The 12,693-nt window shown below is 44.5% G+C and overlaps 1 protein-coding gene across 3 annotated transcripts in view; it reads right to left on the bottom strand.

The window, feature by feature from the left end:
• Nucleotides 1-11,751, bottom strand: part of DENND1A (DENN domain containing 1A) — a 742,523-nt gene extending 730,772 nt beyond the window's left edge. For all 3 annotated transcript variants that reach the window (XM_088466860.1, XM_088466851.1, XM_088466868.1), the window contains exon 1: nucleotides 11,530-11,751. In XM_088466860.1, the coding sequence (XP_088322986.1) occupies nucleotides 11,530-11,546 (17 nt within the window). In that variant the 5' untranslated portion in view covers nucleotides 11,547-11,751. The remainder of the gene's footprint in view (nucleotides 1-11,529) is intronic.
• Between the last annotated feature and the right edge of the window lie 942 nt (nucleotides 11,752-12,693).

The raw sequence follows: 12,693 nt of genomic DNA, 5'->3' as shown, positions 1-12,693 counted from the left end.
AAGAGGAACCATGTGTATCATCATCTGATGATGTGTTAGAATCCCTAGGCTGTGGCCGATGGGATACTCTCTTATGCTATGCTTAACAGAAACTGGTCTATCCGTTTCCACCACTTACTGAGCAGCGGTAGATGGTTGAACCATAGTCTGATTTGAGTAAGCATAGGCATCCCTCCAGAAAGGATGCATGGGGGGCAAATACATAGCAGGATGCAACTGCTGCGGAAACCCCATAGTGGGAGGCAGTACCGAAGCTGCTGCACAGTCCACTAAATGCAACATAACCTGAGACCAAGAGGACGCCCAGGATGGCTCTTGTACAGCAACTGGTGTACTGGATTGGTGAGTTAGCAGTCTCCAATAACAGCAGTACACAAACCATCCTGTATGAAATCCTGAGCCGACAGGCTGCTAAACAGGATTTATATGATACCAGCACAGGAGCTTCAGCCTCCTGATTATCCTTAACCTTTGACATATCAAAGTATAAAAGTTACAAGGTATAAATGCAATGCAATGTGACAGTCTTCACAAGTACCAGTATTTGTGAAGTACACACAAAACCCCACACACCCTGTTCAAAGGGATGAGGAGAAAAACAGTGATAGTTATAACTGACAGTCAGAAATAAGAGGCAGTATCAAATAGCAGCCAGCACAAGTCATATACAATGCGTATGCAATTCAATCGCAATGGGCTGTGAATCAACTACTAAAAAACACAATGCTTGGTAGGATGTAGAGCACAATATACCTGACCCACTGGAGATGTATACAGAGGACAAACCCAAACCTTCTGAGAACAACAGCTTCAGCAGAGCACCGATGGTGGACTGTGAGCGTCTCATATACAGGAGCTGGGTAGGAGGAGCAACCCAGGACGTGGGAATACTGTTTGTAGGGTCTGCGTCAAGGTCGGGGGAGGAGCGGCCGGGGGAGAACCTACTTCCCCATAGCTGCATCAACCTACCGGGTACGCTGGCCTCATGGCAGTAGATGCGTCTACTACCAATCCCCAGCGTCAGACGATAAGGCCCCTGGTGGCCTTGTGAGGACGCGGAGGAGCGGACGGGCCTTCACTGCAGCGACTTTCGGTGTGTCTCCAGCGCCAGAAGCAAGGACTGCCGCACGCGATTCTCCGTAAACGAGGAATCGCCTTGCCTGACATCTCCATACGTCAGATTGCAGACCAGGCCTACAGCGTAACTGCTAGCCAAGCTCTGCTGTGACCCGCCGAAATCACCAGAGACGTCACTGGTGTTGTGGCATCGGCGGCGGTAGGATTCGTCGCAGTGCATGTGGCGGGTCACAGCGGAGCTTAGCTGCAGTGACGCTGGAGGCCCGGTCTGCAATCAGACGCATGGAGATTTCAGGTAAACCTACCTCCCCCTGCCTGCACCCTAAACCTAACCCTCCCCCTAACCCCGCTATTTACCTTCTGGATGCCGGCGCCGTGATTCTGACAGGCGTTGGATGCCAGCGCCAGTATTCTAAGAGCTGGAATCCAGCACGCCTGGATATTGACTGCATCCCAGGCTTCTAGCAAAGAACAACTGTTTCCAATATACCATTAAAATGGCCCCTTTTAGTAATTATACGTAAAATGGGCCTGATTTAGCAGCACACGCACGTGCACTGCTGATTGCAGACTCCCGATTATCAGGAATCTGCGCGTCTGCAGGACCCACTCTGCGAGTATGCAGAATGGGTCCTGTGTAGTTGCATGCAGACCCTTGAATGCTACCTGATTGACAGGTAGAGGCATTTAAGGGGTGGTGTGGGGACGGGGGATGATGACTATCCCAGCCTGTGCCTCTGAACTGTAACAAATATAAAAGCAACGGGGGTTATGTAATGGGTTCCGAGTTTATGAAACTGGAGAGTTTTCTGCAATTTCGCTGATAACATTTCAAAGCAGCAATTACTTCTAATGATGGTTTTGTCTCATATGTAATTGCCACTTTAGATATTTCGGTGAACTCACAGAAAACAGCCAGTTCCGTAAACTCGGAACCTATTATTTAACCCCCAGAGTCTGGTTTGAAGTGAAAAATCCCTTGTCCAGTCTTATCTTAAATATCTTTAGCGCTGAAAGATGTCAGAAATGTTTGCTCTACCTGACAAAATGATTCTCGTTTACAGTGTCAGGACCGCAGTGTAGCTTTCACATTCTGCCAGCTGGTCAAAAATAGCATTTGTATATTTCACTTTATATTCCATTTAGAGAGGAAGCCAGCTATTCATTAGTATACAGCCACAGGAACCTCACCTCCATGATTGATGCTATATCACTGCATGACACACATACTTTAATACCTACAAAATTTTCATAGGTCTTGAACGGGTCATATATAACTTTACATTTCGTTATTTCCTTGGTAAACCTGACACATACTTAACACAGACTCACACTTTTGTAAGGAGTATTGCAAAACATATATTTCTCAGCAAACTTAAATATAGGACAAACTCTAAACACAATAAATACAAGACATCTGTCCATAAAAAAAACTTGGAAGTTGTAAAGACTGTACATTCATCAGCTGTAGTAAGGGAGATTGTAAACTCAAATGGAAGACCCCCAAGTCCCAAGCCTTCCTGGTGCAGTAAATGGTGGGCGAGTGGCGATCCGCCCATTATAAAAACTATAGAGTACTATGGGCCTGATTCAGAGCTGAACGCTCTGACCAGAGCGCTCGCTCTGAATCAGGGCCCTCCTACCTTTTTTTGGAGCGTCCTCATGGACGATCGCATAGCTGTGGGTTACCACCCACAGCTATAGCGAGCGTCCATGATGATGGTCGCTATGGTCTTGACCATCGGGCTTGCGACGGAGACCCTGCGGTAGGGTCTCGCTGCCGCAAGCCCAGGAGTGATTTTGGCTCTATCAGAGCCAAAATCACTCCCACTGACATCACTAGTGATGTCAGTGGGGCCGGCTTGAGACGGTAGGCGTTCCCATGGGAACGCCTCCGTCTGGCAGGTACGCCCACCAAAGGGGGCGTGCTGTCAATCAACATCGACAGCACGCCCCCTTTGGTGCGAGACCCGGAGCGATGGTGAGCCCGTCGCTCGCCGGGTCTCGCGCATGCGCACGACGGAGCTCCCTCCATCGTGCGCATGCGCAGTGGGAAACATCAACCCGCTTGCGAGCGTCATGCCGCTCGCGAGCAGGTCTGAATGACCCCCTATGTACGCAGCTCTACTGTATTTGCGATAGCTTAAAGTCTGGATGTAGTATGATGAACTGGGCAAATCTACGGTCTCTCTCCCATTCTACTAGAGCAGTGGTGTCAAACTCGGGCCATCCAGCTGCAGTGGAACTACACATCCTAAAATGCACTGCCACAGTTTTAGCATGCCTTAAGAGCAAAACCGTGGCAGTGCATGCTGGGATGTGTATTTCCACTGCAGCTGGAGTTTGACACCACTGTACTAGAGGATTTTACAATGTCAGAACAAAATGAGGGTTTGCACTCTTCACTATAAACATGAAACAAATGCACAAGTATTGGGCCATTATTGTATATATTTCGGTCAACTCAATTAGGAGCAATGCTAAATTCTGTGTACCGGTGCGATGTATGGGTGATGTGCAGTGCACACAGATGGCCCGATTCAGAGATGGACGCTAGTGGGATCGCAGCTGCTATTTCGTACTGAACGCGGCAGCTAAAATATGCTGATGGTCCCAAAGATTACCCGCACATAGGGACAGCCATTGCTGCCTTATCTGCGTACGACATCGCTTACCTAAGTAAATATCGGTAACAACGAGCGACCATCTTGCCACAGACTCGCAGAGGGCTCACATGCTGCGCATGCATTCGCAGTGGCTAATATATACACTCCCATGACATAGTGTTCAAACAGAAGACACGCCTGTGTTTTTTTCAGACCACCCCAAACGCTGACAATCTGTCACTTACTTTGTGATGAATTACTATGTGCGCCCGTAATCGCAATGCGAGCAATGTGTACATGTAGTGCAGCTTATACACATGCGCAATGTCAAACAATCACGTTCTGTGTATATATATATCTCTCTATCAGCATTGCATACATTTCTGAATCAGGCCCAAAATCCGTTTGGGACTGTGATTTCAGGCCCTGATTCAGAGCCGGACGCTCTGACAGAGCGCTCGCTCTGAATCAGGGCCATCCCTCCTCCTTTTTGGAGCGGCCTCCTGGCCGCTCACATAGCTGTGGGTGACCACCCACAGCTATAGCGAGCGGCCAAAATGATGGTCGCGATGGTCAAGACCATAGCGACCATCGGGCTTGCGACGAGACCCTGCGGCAGGGTCTCGCTGCCGCAAGCCCTGGAGTGCTTTTGGCTCTATCAGAGCCAAAAGCACTCCCACTGATATCACTAGTGATTTCAGTGGGGCCGGCCCCAGACGGTAGGCGTTCCCATGGGAACGCCTCCGTCTGGGCAGCCACGCCCCTGGCACGTCCACCAAAGGGGGCATGCTGTCAATCACCATCGTCAGCACGCCCCCTTTGGTGCGAGACCCATAACGACGGCTTGGCCGGCGTTATTCGGGTCTCGCGCATGCGCACGACGGAGCCGCCTCCGTCGTGCGTATGCACACTTGGGCAACATCGACCCGCTTGCGAGCGCTCAGCGCTCGCGAGCGGGTCTGAATCAGCGCCATGTGGGCTGTCGTTGCCAGCATTCCAAAACCATCACTACAGCACTGTGGGAATTGCCAGCACTTTGACCAATAATTGAATGAACTCCTTGGAGTGGGGGGTGGGGTGGGGGGAATTCAATAATTTTTTTACGTGCGCTAGTTAATGGGCGACCAAAGTAGCAATTCAATTGTTTTAAACACCCATTAATTATCGCGCTTATCACCCCCATTTAGACCGGGTTTAGCCGTGTAAGACGGCTAAATCCGTCTAAAGTCCTGGGGGCGGTCAGACCACGGACTTATCGCACATTTCTGCTCGCCACCTCAGGAGGCTGCAAGCTGAAATGTCGGCGCTGGCAGCTATTGCTCAGTCAGATGCCCATTAATCACGGGCATGGTTGGTAACAAATTTATTTGCCCCCTTTGTGTTATTTCATAGGTACCGCTGTCTATCAGTGCTGGGGAGCATATGAACCAGTAAGTAGGGAGGTTAGTTTTAGAACTGACAAATAAAATATAGATTTAGTCTAGTTTAGGTAATAGGAGTCAATATAGGACAAATATATGACTATTTTCATTCGGGAACTTTTTGCCTGATTCAGCATGGGATTGCAATCACAACCACGTACGCAGATTGGACGGTTGTTGTATACTGCTCATGCACCGCACATATTCTGTTATCACACTGCGATTCCGGACACACTGTAGAATCGATTGCAGAGTGGGTGACAGACAGATAGGGTTTGGGGTTGGTGACGGGGGAGTGGTTGGAGAAAGACAGCCATGGCTGTCCGTGTGAACGCCGTTGTGTGGGAGTATATGAATTAGCCACTGTGTTTGCCTACTCAGCTTGAGTGCTCACTGCGTGCGACGAGACTTGAAAAATCTGAGACAGGTCAGACCTGCTGTAATTGTGCGTGAGGGGCCGATGCTCTCCGATGTTACCGATGAATACGCAGGGCTACGAGGTATTACGGAAGTGAGAAGGCAGTAGTGGGCGTCTCTATGCTGGCTGAGTGGTGGCAGACATTAGCATATTTTCACAGCTTTATTGCTTACAATTACGCAGCTGCGATCCGAGCTCTATCAGGCCCCAGCTACTGACTATTGCAACTTGTTATAACCCATGTTATTGCCTTGATAACAGAACTTTTACAATTCCTGCTTTTAGAATGCACATTAGGCTTCACTTTAATTACTTATTTTACATATATTCCCTTTTTCAAACTTAAAGTTAGTAAACTACTCTGCTTTTTAGTTATATTTAACTTTTTAACAGTATTCCACTGACATTACAAAAGTCTTAGTTACCAGAAGAGAGCAAATAAAACAGAATACATTTCTGGTGGAATATACTAGCTTCAGAATACGTTCAGAAAACATTAATTCATAATGACATAATTTCTACAAATGAAAGCCCTTCCTATTTGGACAGTCGTTAAAGTTATTTTCAAATGGCAAGTGTTATGTTGTTAAGTCATATTTTAGCTCATGAGCACAGAGGACACAGCCATAACGGCACAGTTAAGAAGTGAATGATTTGTAGCATGTTACGCTTCTATGCTGGATCCCATTAGTGAAAAAAAAATGCAATGAATCAAAAATGTATTAATATATTTGTGCGTTTCACCTGTCCTGCAGATTACCTGATATAAGAAAAAATAAATAGCAAAATAAAACAGTGCTGGATAAATATACACAAAATGACTTTTCTCAAAAGGTGATATAAAGGTTCTAGAAGACTAGAAAGTATGTCAGCCCAAACATACAAAGCAAATTTACAGTATGACACCCTGAATTCAACGCAACATATTTCAAAACTGTTACTTTACAAGTTTTTTTTCTTTCGGATTTCCTGATGTACAAATGTGTCTTCAAGTTTTACATCTGGTAATGATGACAGAAAATAACTGAGCCAGCAGTATGGCAAAAAGCCATGAATAATTTATAAAGAGGATTGCTGTAATGCTTACTGCTCCGCCATTAACCCTTTCAGTAATTACCCCTTCACTGGCAAACTCAGAGTGAAGGATTGAACCTACAGAAAAATGGAAGTCACAGCATCATCTGGATATTTATTACTGTATTATCTTTTTGCTTACTTTCATTATAAATACTTTTCTAATTCCATCTCAAAATATTACCCTGTTGCATAGGACATTCAGAAAATTAATAAAGTATGTGCGAAGATCTTTACATTAGTTCTAAGAAGACAAAAAAATGATTATATGTTAATGGTAAGAGAAGGCTTTAACAAACAAAAAACAATTAGATTTATGTATTAGGCTATAACTGCTAGAGAGAGCAGGCAAAGGCCACTAGCAATAGGCAAATGCGTGTTTCCCAAGTCATGGGGCAGATTCAATTAGCCTGAGCTATTCAATTAAGGGTCGTTGCCCAGAGTGTTAAACCCCAGAGGGTGCGTTTAATGCAGATTTCTCCTCGCAGCCTCTGGGGCACAACTCTCAGGGTAACCCATAGATTCTTGCCATTTACGTGGAATCTAAGAGTTAGCGCGTTTTACCCGCGGCTTTACCGCACAGGGAAATTGATGAATATTTAAATAAACCCAGAGCTTTACCTGCACAGTAAACACTGCTGGTAAGTGATGTCAACAACATTTCAGAACACTTTTGGCCTTACAGGTTTTATACGAGATCCTCAGCTTGTTGCTGATCATTACCTTCCTGGATCACTTATGTATTTAACCTTTGGATGTTTGCTGATGCTACAAACCTAAGGCTACACATCTTCCTGTATCCCTGTTCCCTGGATTGTTACGGACCTCAACAATCCCTGTGTCTCACCATGGCCTGTTTCTGGATTTGATTTAGTATTCCTGTTTCAGCATGTATTGCTTACGTAGAATTAATTTAAATGAGAGCACCAACATACTCCTTAGTGCTTTACAGTAGGAAACAGCAATATACAGATAAAGTGGAAAGAGATCCGTGCTCACAAGCTTACAATCCATTGAGCATTCCTACATTTCATCTCCATCGAAGCTTATCCCAGCGACTGCATAGGAAGTATTGTAGGCTTTAAAGGATCTCAAATATTATGATTTTCCATGAAAACTAAATTATCAACTATTTGTAAACTGAATCCCTTATTCAAAATATTGTTTTACTATTCTAAAAACAGAAAAGTGATAATGTGTGAGATTATTTCATTATCCTAATGGGGGGCATCCACTAGACGATTTTATCCCTGTCCAACCTCTTAACGATTTTCCCTTGAAGTCTCCCTTGAAATATGATCTTCCACTCTGAACAATTTGCAAAAGATTTGCAAACGATCTAACAATAAACTATGTTGGTTTAATCTGTGATTAAGAGCTTTCAGCTATAGTGGGCAGATAGTGGTTCATCGTTTGATCGTTCAGCGTAAACGATTTGTAAGCAATCAAGTGAAATTGACCTGCATGTTCAGTCGATGGAGGAGACGATCAAACGACCAGCGGGAGCGCGCATAGTACATCGTTAGAAACAATTACTGCACGATTTCCAAACAATGTTTGAACGATTATCGAACGATTTTATCATTATCGTTCAACTTTATCGTCTAGTGGATACCCACCTTAAATCTTAATATAGATTTTCAATAAGCAGCTGTGTATTTTTTTGGAAGTGATTATTTTCTCACAAACCCTTTATTGTTAGTTGACCAAGAAAATATTATCTACCAAAACTTCCAAATACATTTCCAGTAAACGTATCCTTTTACACGTAACAAATAAATCCATTGTTTGAGGCAAGACATCTCAACATTTGATCATCCCATATTCATAGTGCTTCTTCTTGGGACCTATGACCTCACCAGTTAAGCACAGTGCATCATGTTTTACATAGCCCGGTTGAGGCAGGTGATGTAAGGGAGGTTTCTAATGTGACAGAGAACCTTGTTTCCCATATTACTAAAAGAGGAGGGCTGCACCCTAAACAATATAAAAGGTGGTAGTGTAGGCCTCACACCCAGGAGGAGCCCCAGGAGATGCTCAGGGAGTGGGAGGACTAATTAACCACCATTTTAGGATGACAGAATAAATTGGTTTGAAATATTCTAAATTACAGAGTCGGCAAGGTCTAGGGAAATACAGCTGGGTTGTTTTCAGGAATACGGGACGCTTCTGTAGTACCAACTTTAAATGAGTCAGTAGTGCAGTTATAAGATCGCTCGGACCACTGGCAGGATCTTCCCTGGATGATCTTTCTACTTGCAACAATGCTAACTACACCAACCATTTTGGTTGGCCACCTCTAATTCCAGTGTTTCCTAAACAATTACATGAGGTGTCCACCAAAAGGCATTATTATTCTTCGCTTAAACATCATCAATGTATGCCACAGATCTGAATAATTAGGCATATAAGTCTGAACGTACTACAGGAGCATTCCGTTAAACAGAAGGTGAGAGCAATCTAAATTAGAATTGGGGAATTAATATAGCTTCTTATACTACAGAAAAATGGAATGAGACAAAAAAAAAAAAAAAGAGATAGTATCTCTCCTAATACACAAGTGTACATAAACTTACTTACATATTAGTGGATATCACAAACTTACGAGGAACTTTATAAAAATGAGTGCACTGACAACTATTTACAAAAGGTGTAATAATCCACAGCATCCAATCAGACAGGCTGTACTAGGAGAATAACATGATCAGATTCCTGTAATCCACAGCGGCACCTGTTTTGCAATTACCTGTGCACCAATTTCCAGAATCCTCACTAATGTACAGTGCAATACAGTCATAGAAAACGAAATATACCTTTCTACCACAAGTTATGCCGGCCATACACCGTGCGAGGAGACAGGGGATCAGACATCCGACATATTGGGTGGTCCCCACACCCAGTGTGATCGGGTGGCCAGCCGCTCGATATGCCGGCTCCCCCCTGCCTCAACTGCATAGCGCTGTATGGGATCGCACATCGCATCCCCTGATTGACTGGTTTTGCAGTACGATCAGGAGATGCGATGTACGAACCCACGGGAGCGAGCTTGGGCCGACATCAGGCCCATACACAGTGCAATAAAGCAGCCAAATCGCACCAGTCGGATCGGCTACTTTTTCGCACAGTGTATGGGCCGCTTTAGTCTCTTAGATCTGATGTGGAACGCAATTATAAAAGGGACATTTTAGAATGGATTACAGGACGAAATTACTTGCAAAAGAACGCTTTTGCATCAATGGCAGTCAGTGAATCGCCATGCCTATAATGTAGTGTACACAGAAACTTTTCATTTTCTGTATGTAAAAAAAAAATGCAGGGAATCAATGAGAAAGAAAGAATAAACTCTGCAGGATTACATAACAGTCACTTGTCTTACACCAGGTCAGGCCTAGCGTAGTACAGCACAATTTTCATCTGCTGCTCCTCTTCAGCACGTTTCTAGGAATGTATCCTTAAACAAACAAGTTTCAAATGCCTTGCATAGTAATGTAATACAAGATGAAAACCATTTCTAATATTAAAAGGTGCACTTAAGGCCTCATCATCAGGGACATGCAGTCAGGGAAGGCAGAGCCTCCCCTGTCATGCTCCAGAGTTTTGATATAAAAACTGTTTATACATGCGTGCCTCCCCAGCCATTGACCTCACCAACACGTCACTGCTTGTCATAATATCAGTCCATTATATTGTCATGTATTATGAAGAGTGAAGCTATCACTAATGTAATCAAGTTACCATAGGCCTCATATCGCGCAAGCTCCAAATAGTGATCGATAATCCCGGTCATATAAACAAAATGACCGTGCAAGTATAGCACAAGCAGCATTTTACTAATATTTTTGACATTTCAAGGTTCACAGCTAGAGGGAAGTTCCTCTGACCCATACTTAGCACAGGCAAGCATGTCCTGGAAAATACCAGTGCATTCAAAGGCAAATTAACAGTATGAAGGACACTTACAGAACAGTGCGGATTCAAGTAATTTTGTCATTTAAAGAAAATATTAAGCTGTATTGCAGAAACTTTCTGCAAACATAGAGAGAGGGGACATGCAACACTAAGCACAGCATCATTTCTACACTACACTGTGAGCAGGTTGCTGACACAGACTTCAGAGCCAACAATATAGTTATAATATTATTTGGGCACGATCGCTTACAATTCACATCATCCACAGTAAAGCTGGGTACACACTAACCAATGTGTGTACACAGCGATATCGTCAGAGTCAGTACCCGGAGGGGGGGTTGCTGGCATCGGTCAGTGCATACACACTTGGCGATGCAGGCAACGGCAAATGACGGCGGTGGGACGGGGCCATGCTGCATTCGATTAGACTGCTTGTACAGACAGCTGGGTATATTGTTAACGACCCGTGGGAGCGCACATCATTCATCGCATAGTCCATACACGCTGGACGATTTAAATTATATATTGCTCAAAGATGTCATTGTCGTTCATATAATTTAAAATAATTGTCCAGTGTATATGGGGCTTTAGGGTCCAAAACCCTAGGAAAAACACAAACAAGTCTAAAAATATTTATGTTTTAGGTCTCTGCACTGGTATTGTGAATGTTGTTAATATGTAGCAATATTATCAATAAAGCTCATTATACATCCCATTATGTTACATGATGAGACTTTGCTGCTTTTGGAGTCAGTTACAAATCCTACAGTGACAGGGGATTGTGATGTATCTGTAAAGTACAGTAAGCAGACCCTCTACCAATGCCCAAGGTAAAAATATACAACGTCCCTTCCCCATGGTCAGCACTGGCTATGTACACAAGACAGTAATGCCCATACACAGACACCATCCTACAGGTACAAACCATCATACATGTGCAAGTTCTACTGACAATGCCCCTCATGCTGCACCCAGACAACAACAGCAATAAGCACCGTCATGTGACCAGTCCCCGGACACTTACTTTACCCTGGAGCCCATTGTCTCCGGTGTCCGGTGTCCGGGGTGCTCTCCCTCACTCACAGAGCGCCATGGTCACGGAGCCGCGAACCAGCCGCACAGGCTGCTGGGGGTTGTAGTTCAGTCAACGCAGCCAGGCTCCTAGCCATAGCCAGCAGGAACTTCAGCTCCCAGCGTGCACCGGGCGGCTGGCAGACTGTGGCTCAGCCCATGGCGCAGTGCGCAGGGAGACCGGGCCTGTCACACTCTGGGAGTGACCGGGGCCCGGAGACACCCCGTGACTGGGCCATTAGGGCTCATGTCCGAGGCTTGTCCAATGGGCGTGCGGGAGGGAGAATATAAACTGCTGCGGCCGGCTGACACGAATCTGTGAGGGGAGGAGGGAGTAATACAGAATGGGGTGGGGCAGGGTTTCCCAAACCCGGTCCTTCAGGCACCTTCATAGTCCAGGATTTCAGTATATCCATGCTTCAGCACAGACTGCACAGGCACTAATCCTGTCATGTAAATCCTTAAATCCTGGACAGTTAGGGGAATATTTACTAATAGTGGTTTTCAATCGATTTTGAGCAAATAAAATCGATCAACAGTTTTTAATCGATTTTAATAAATTAAAATCAATAAACATCGATGTCATTTTCAGACTAAATAACACATTTACTAATGCTTAAAAAAAATCTATAATTGTTAGAAAATGTATGATTTAGCGCTAGAATCACATCGATGTTGGATCGATTTTTAAATCGATAAAAATCGACCTTTATTAAATATACCCCTTAGGGTGCCAGGAGGGCAGAGTTTGGGAAACGCTTATTGACATATTCACTAATTATCAGGGGTTTCAGACCCAATCATTTTAATTTCTTATCGATGCTGTTCACAGCAATAAATAAAACATTCACTTTTCCCCAAATGTACTATGAAATCACATGCGGCGACATTTAAAGAGATATGATCGCAAGAGTGATCATTTCCCTTCTGTATATATTGTGAGCAGGGGCCGTTCTGCATGTGCACAGTCAGCAGACACGGTGTCACACCGCATGAGCGGCGGCCATTGCTGTGGAGGGTTCCTGGTAAGTTTTGCTAGATAATGGCTCGCCACCAAATATTAAAACGAGGATGAATGCATATATAAATGACAGTCTAGTTTTTATTGTATTTGTAA

This window comes from Taudactylus pleione, unplaced genomic scaffold (assembly GCF_031769625.1).
Source record: "Taudactylus pleione unplaced genomic scaffold, aTauple2 ptg000009l, whole genome shotgun sequence".
Lineage (NCBI taxonomy): Eukaryota > Metazoa > Chordata > Amphibia > Anura > Myobatrachidae > Taudactylus > Taudactylus pleione.
The sequence above is the reverse complement of the archived record's forward strand: the minus strand, read 5'-3'. Positions and strand labels throughout refer to the sequence as shown.